Source organism: Triticum dicoccoides, chromosome 5A (assembly GCF_002162155.2).
Source record: "Triticum dicoccoides isolate Atlit2015 ecotype Zavitan chromosome 5A, WEW_v2.0, whole genome shotgun sequence".
Classification (NCBI taxonomy): domain Eukaryota; kingdom Viridiplantae; phylum Streptophyta; class Magnoliopsida; order Poales; family Poaceae; genus Triticum; species Triticum dicoccoides.
Window position 1 is genome coordinate 80911356 of NC_041388.1, and position 7368 is coordinate 80918723.

Genomic DNA, 7368 nt, shown 5'->3' on the forward strand with positions numbered 1-7368 from the left:
AACTTGTCAGGCGCGTGATGTTTCAGCCCACAAACTTGCAGAACCCCATTTCGCCACCCACCAACTTGCAGCTGATTTGCAAAATAACCCAAAGCCAATCCTGACACGACATCTGGCGGAGGCGGAGCCGAGGCGGTCGTTGCCTGCTTTTGCAGAAACCCCCTTGGGCTTAACAATAATAAACCCGCACCCCACATCTCTCTCGTTCCCCATTCCAGCGGCAGCCAAATCCCTAGTGTCTCTCCCTCTGTATCGCCCAACAGCAGGAGCACAACAGGCCTAGGAACTTGTCGCTGCCCTTGCTCGCTCTCTGGCTGCGCATTCTGCTTCTGCAGCCCGACGGAGGGGAGCAGCCACTTGTGGGAAGCTGCCATTGGCCTCGAGGATGTCGCTGCGTGGCTCTTCTTGCTGACAGTAGTACGGGCGGCACGATAGAGACGACGCCCAAAGTTCATTACTAGGGATTTGGCTGCAGCTGGAATGGGGAACGAGAGATGTGGGGTGCGGGTTTATTACTATTAAGCCTAGGGGGGTTTCTGCAAACACGGGCGACGACCGCCTCAGCCCCGCCTCCGCTAGATGTCGCGTCAGGACTGGCTTTGGGTTTTTTTGCACGTCGGCTGCAAGTTTGTGGGTGGCGGAGTGGGGTTTTACAAGTTTGTGGGCCAAAACATCACACGCCCGATAAGTTCCCGGGTCTGCCGTGCTTTTACCTTGAGGATCGGGGTTGCATTTGAAAAACTTCACCGGAAGGCTGCGGATGCTTTGTTCCTTTGAGCTGGGCTTGATTGTTGGAAATATGGGCCCAAAATGATGGCTTCTGAAAATATTATGTGAAACGAGTAGTGACACGGAAATTCAATATGGGCCCAAAAATGATTTTTAGAATGTCCAAAAAGGATCAAGATAAAGGATTTATGTGTTGTGAGTCACATCTAAATGCTACCTGTAAATTTTTGAGAAAAAATATCAAATATTTTGGCCTGTGCAAAAAAAAACAATGAACACCAAATTTTACCCCCAGATGTCGCCCTAAATTTTTTTCACCGATTAAACATTGTTGCTTCGCTTCGCATGAAAATTGTCAAGCATACTTGCGACACTAACACTAACATTCACACAAAAAATCAGAACTTTTTGAAAAAAATTACTATTTTTCCACGTTACTGTTCACCACCCCCTACTTTCCACTGATGCGAAGGCTCTCCGGATCTTCAGGGCTTCGGCTTCCATGGTCGCCGAGGGACGACAACTCTTGCCGCTTCTGTACTTATGCATGGCTTGATGGGAAATCTGATGGCACCCCTAGTCCATGCACGTGTTCCTAAGCGTAGGCTTGGGGACCGCACTATATGCCAAGGGTTGACCGATCATGCCTGGGTGCAGGATATTCATGGTGCTCTTGGACATGTCGCCTTGGTGCAATGTGTGGCGCTTTGGCGGCATCTTCACCCCCTCCAGGCTCCAGCTTACCGAGGGGCCAGATGTGCTTCGATGGCGTTGGACTAATTCCGGTACGTACTTTGCCAAATCGTTTGTCTTGCCCTCTTTCAAGTCTTGATCACAAAGCCCTGCTAGCGCATCACTTGGAAGACTTGGGTGCCTCTCCGCATCAAGGTGTTCACCTTCCTCGCCTTCCAAGACAGTTGTTGGACGGCGGACCGTCTTGCTCGCCCCATGAAGAGTGATTTGTGCTATGTGATCAGGTTCCTGGGGATATGCATCACCTTCTTGCCGGGTCTGGCATGATGTGCTTTGCCGATCCATGGCCAAGCTGGCTTGCCCGGTGATGAGCTTCTTTGACTGGTGGGCGACTTCCTGCCATCCTGCTCGCTTGCCCCTACCGAGCATCGTCGAGGTCTCCCCTCCAATATCATGCTCACGGCCTGCCTGGACCATTTGGAGACATCGTGACGGACACATCTTCGATGGGCAGCAACCCTTCCTCTCTTGTCTTGTCCACGACATCCACAATGAGGCGTGTTTTTGGGCCAAAGCCGGCGCCACAACAATGATTAAGTATCTCCCGGAGCTATAATCTTTCCTATTGCTGGGGTTGAGCAACAAGAAATGCATGGGTGAACCCGGGTACATATGAACCCACTTTGAAAAACACATTTTTAAATGCTAAAAAAATCTGAAAAATGTTGCACTGGTATGTCTTCATGTTCTATGTGCGTGCATAAAGTTTCGCGGAAAATAACTTTTTTTGTGATGTGTGCAAAAAAGACAAAAAGAAAATGTGTCGTGCAACGCTATTTAGAAGCATTTAGAAATGGGAAAACACACAAGCCGGCGCCACAAAAAAAATAACTTTTCTGCTCAGGAGCAACGCCTTTCTTTCTGCTCGGGCCATCTTGCACACCCCATGCCGTGTATGTGCTGCACGATGCACCAACCATTGTAATTTTTCACTCTCCTATTAATGGGGAAACACACAAGCTCTGCGTATTCGAAAAAAATATAGTAATGAAGCCTTTTGTGTTGTGTGCAGTGTGCAAAAGCGAAGCATGGTGCTACGATTCAGGCAGCTTCCTTTTCATTTCGGCAGTAAACAAGCATTTGCTTGTGCAGAAGTGCAGAATGATGATATACATAATACATAGATGTACCCCGCGCACAAGATGTAGGCAAATATTTGCCAAACAAGATTGAAGGGGAGCCTTGGCGCAGTGGTAAAGCTGCTGCCTTGTGACCATGAGGTCACGGGTTTAAGTCCTGGAAACAGCTTGCAGAAATGTAGGGAAAGGCTGCGTACAATAGACCCAAAGTGGTCGGACCCTTCTTCAGACCCTGCGCAAGCGGGAGCTACATGCACTGGGGCTGCCCCCAAAATACTCCGAAATGAAAACACTATGCTGGTCACACAATCATGAATTTTCAGTCATGATGCCCAACTGAACAAGGCCGTCAATGCTAAGATTAGCAAATAAATTTAAAGAAAATTTCTTAGAAGCAAAAGTATAGCACGCTAGTACTGATGGACAATTGATTTCCTTGCCAAAACAACACAGGGCATGCATATGTTCCTCTTTCGATTAGAAAACATGATAAATTAGACTCGAAGCACAACTTTGACTTAAATGACCACACAAAACTTGAATTATAACAATATTCAGCCATATGTTATATAAAAAGGAACTGCAATCAAATCCTTTTACTCCAGATTATGAGCACTGGTCGGGCAGATTTCCCATACGTTGGTGGTGTTTCACCACCACCACCAACAACAAAGCCTTTAGTCCCAAGCAAGTTAGGGTAGGCTAGAGGTAAAACCCATAAGATCTCGCAACCAACTCATGGCTCTGGCACATGGATAGCAAGCTTCCACGCACCCCTGTCCATAGCTAGCTCTTTGTCGATACTCCAATCCTTCAGGTCTCTCTTAACGGACTCCTCCCATGTCAAAATCGGTCGACCCCGCCCTCTCTTGACATTCTCCGCACGCTTTAGCCGTCCGCTATGCACTGGAGCTTCTGGAGGCCTGCGCTGAATATGCCCAAACCACCTCAAACGATGTTGGACAAGCTTCTCCTCAATTGGTGCTACCCCAACTCTATCTCGTATATCATCATTCTGGACTCGATCCGTCCTCGTGTGGCCACACATCCATCTCAACATACGCATCTTCGCCACACCTAACTGTTGAACATGTCGTCTTTTAATCGGCCAACACTTCGCGCCATACAACATTGCGGGTCGAACCGCCGTCCTGTAGAACTTGCCTTTTAGCTTTTGTGGCACTCTCTTGTCACAGAGAATGCCAGAAGCTTGGCGCCACTTCATCCATCCGGCTTTGATTCGATGGTTCACATCTTCATCAATACCCCCATCCTCCTGCAACATTGACCCCAAATACCGAAAGGTGTCCTTCCGAGGTACCACCTGGCCATCAAGGCTAACCTCCTCCTCCTCACAGCTAGTAGTACTGAAACCGCACATCATGTACTCGATTTTAGTTCTACTAAGCCTAAACCCTTTCGATTCCAAGGTTTGTCTCCATAACTCTAACTTCCTATTCCTTTCACCAGAAATCAAAATAAGTTGTAGCTACCCTACCATTCTTAGTTAGTCCTCAATATTACAATCAGATTACCCTGTGCTTCATAAATTGCAAGGCTGCCACATGTTATATCATAAGACACAAACAGCTAGTTTAAATGTTTGAGGTTTCAGATAATATAAACATACAACAACGGCAAACACCAAAAGCAATCAAGTTTTGCCAGAATAATAACTGAGATAGGTTAACATTGAAGAACAATTCCAAAATGGACAAGAGCCACTTTACTCATACAAATGGATCAGTTAAATCCAAGTCACGGACATGATGCACATCCCAAACACCACGGGCACATCTATCAGTTGTAAAATGAAACCGAGCACCTCTTGAAGCCTTGTTTTCTAGCTGAAGCTTCCTACGTTGTTCTGCCAAGAATTTTTCATTGTAATCCCTGGCCCCGATCTGAAGTGTCATTAACTCAAGCACTGTAGCGTTCAGTACAAAGAATGAAGCAAATTCAATGTCAGACTTAATACCCTCATAACATTCAAATACTATTGTCTTTAGACGGATGTTAGGACATTTGGTAAGATTCCGGTGTCTGCGACCGCGCACACTTTTTTCCTTCTTCGACTCTGACTGAAAAAGAACATGGACAAATGGAAACCAACCACTTCGGTTCAGCAAGTAGATCAAATGAGCATTTGAAGGCAAAGAATTATAAATGAAGAACTTTCACCTCAATGTACATCTTCTCCAAGCACGGAAAGCATCGCATCAACTCGATAATTGTATCCAAACTAAGAAGCTTCATATTGACAGCTAAATTCTTCACTGTGTGCACCACCGTTGTCAGTCTATCGACACGCAAGCCCTTCATCAAGCATCATAGACAAAATTAGGCCAACGACAAGTGCACATGGTGTTATTTTTCCTGCAGACAGAGATAAAACTGAGAAGCCTCATGAAGGCAACAAGTAGGATGGCCAAACACGAGTACCTGAATAACCGTGGAGCCAAACACGAGTCTGGAGAGATCATCCTCTTTGGAAATGTAAAACCCATCAGAAAGGCAGCCTATGCTCTCCAGTTTAGGCGCGGACACTACCGATATATGCAGACCATAGTCAAAATCAAGATGCAGCAACCTTTGAAGGCAAGGTGCATTCTCGACAATGAGTTCCTTTAACTGGTCATTGCCTTTCCGATAGTTCTTGACAGCAAAGCTTCTAAGGGTAAGGGAGTTGATCCTGAGGCAGCGAAAGCCGAATCCATGGCTAACCAGCAAGCACTCCAAAGCAGGGCAACTGGCAATCAAGCTGTGCAGTGAGCACTCCGAGATGCTGACAAGTTCAAGTCCGAGCTGCTTAAGCAGGGGGAAGTGAAGCCCTTGGACGGTGCTGTCCGGAAGGTTGCAGTTTCCGATGGTGGCAACACAGAGCGTGGCCGAGAAGCGGAACATGGACGATGGTGGCGGCTGCTGCAGCGGCTGCGGTCGATAGTACGGTTTGAACCAGAACTCCAGCTCCTGGAGGTTGTCCAGGGCGGGGGTTCGGAGCCATTTGTCCACCGTGGAGGCTCGGTCGCCGAGGAAGCACGAGGGGACGCAGAAGCGGCGGCAGGGGGGCGGATGCGTTGAAACCGTGCGCGAGACGATGCCGGCGAGTACCTCGTTATCGGCGGGGAAGCCCTCGCAGTCGATGCTAAGAGGCGCGGAGCTCCAGATGTGGCGCCACCGGTGCGCGAGGATCTGGGTGCGGGCGCCTTGGTTGGTGGGGAGGCGGGAGACGATTTCGCCGAGGATGGCGTCGGGGAGGTTGCTGATGCGGTCGGCGCTTTCTTCATCCTCGCCCGCTCCGGGCGGCGGTTGTTGGTTGTGGGCGGAGGGGGGCGCCGTAAATTTCGTCCTCTTCGGCATAGGACCGCGCGCCTCCATGTCTGGCCGGCGGCCGGACTAGGGCACAGGTGGGTGGAGCGCCGCCGCACTCGTGGTCTCGACCTTTCGGTTTGAGTTTTTTTTCCTTTCACCTGTCGGAGGAAGGAGGGCAGTGCAGTGGGCCGGGCCTTTCTGCTTATTATGTTGCTTGCGCTGAGGTTTCCAGCTTGACGAGTAAGATTGCCTAATTCAAATAGCTCCCCTAAAGTTTACTGCCAGTAAAGGTTTCCAGCTTGACGCAAGTCTGAACGCTGAGTATACTGCCTAGGAGGTAAAAACAGCGCTATTCCAGATGTTCCCTACAAAGGCACCGGCTCCTGATGGTTTTCCTGCTCATTTCTATCAATGCAACTGGGATATCTGTGGTGAGGATGTCACGAGGATTGTGCTTCGTATTGTACGGGGAGAGGAAACCCCGGAGGGAATCAACGATACAATTTTGGTTTTAATACCAAAGGTAATCAGCCCCTCTCTGTTATCACAGCTTCATCCAATAAGTCTCTGCAATGTTCTATATAAAATTGGTTCTAAGGTTGTGGCCAACAGACTTAAGTTAGTGCTGCCTCACATAATTTCTGAGGAGCAATCTGCTTTTGTTCCTGGAAGACTTATCAAAGACAATATCATATGTGCTTATGAATGTTTGCATTTCATGAAAAAGTCAAAATCAAAGTCAAACAGTTTCTGTGCTTTGAAATTAGATATGATAAAAGCATACGATAGACTGGAATGGCCATACCTGAAGGGCATTATGGCTAAGCTGGGATTCTCACATTAGTGGATCAATACAGTTATGGATTTTGTTTCTTCAGTATCTTTCTCAGTCCTTTTCAATGGAGAGAAACTTGAATCTTTTAAGCCGACGAGAGGTATTCGGCAAGGAGACCCAATATCCCCTTACTTATTCTTGATTGCAGCAGAGGGCCTTTCGTGCCTCCTGAAATCCAGTTCTGAGTCATCAATTGCAGGTATTAAGGTGGCCCCAACGGCACCCACCATAAACCACCTGTTATTTGCAGATGACAACTTGTTGTTGTTCAAGGCTAGTGTGGAGGGATCAGTTGCAGTGTCAAACCTGTTGGATACATATTGTAATGCATCAGAACAGAGGATAAACCACGATAAATCTTCAATCTTCTTTAGCAAGTGCTGCCCCACAATTATGAAGGAAGAGATCAAAAATTCTTTGCATGTGCACAATGAGTCTTTGAGTGAATGCTATTTGGGAATGCCTACTGAAGTAGGACATTCAAAAAATGGCACCTTCAAGTATTTGAGAGATCGTGTATGGAAAAAAATTAAAGGGTGGATGGAGAAGCTTCTGTCAGCTGCTGGTAAAGAAGTGTTGATCAAGTCCATTGCACAAGCTATTCCAGTGTTCTCCATGTCATGTTTCCGTTTGCCAAGGGGTTTATGTGAGAATATTACT

The 7368-nt window shown here is 47.5% G+C and overlaps 1 protein-coding gene across 1 annotated transcript; it reads right to left on the reverse strand.

Annotated features, from left to right (window-relative positions):
- Positions 1-4272: 4272 nt before the first annotated feature.
- LOC119299489 (putative F-box/FBD/LRR-repeat protein At5g22670) lies at positions 4273-6044 on the reverse strand. Its single transcript, XM_037576708.1, has 3 exons — positions 5004-6044; positions 4743-4877; positions 4273-4642 (listed from the first exon to the last, which is right to left on the reverse strand). Exons 1-3 carry the CDS (start codon positions 5937-5939, stop codon positions 4292-4294), a joined length of 1422 nt encoding a protein of 473 aa, XP_037432605.1. The 5' UTR covers positions 5940-6044; the 3' UTR covers positions 4273-4291.
- Between the last annotated feature and the right edge of the window lie 1324 nt (positions 6045-7368).

Excerpts from the sequence above, each read along its gene's own strand:
- LOC119299489 (XM_037576708.1), bottom strand. The coding sequence starts at position 5,939 with ATGGAGGCGCGCGGTCCTATGCCGAAGAGGACGAAATTTACGGCGCCC. Across the intron at positions 4,878-5,003 it reads TTGGCTCCACGGTTATTCAG|GGCTTGCGTGTCGATAGACT; the intron begins GTACTCGTGTTT and ends TGCTTGATGAAG. Across the intron at positions 4,643-4,742 it reads TGGAGAAGATGTACATTGAG|TCAGAGTCGAAGAAGGAAAA; the intron begins GTGAAAGTTCTT and ends GTTCTTTTTCAG.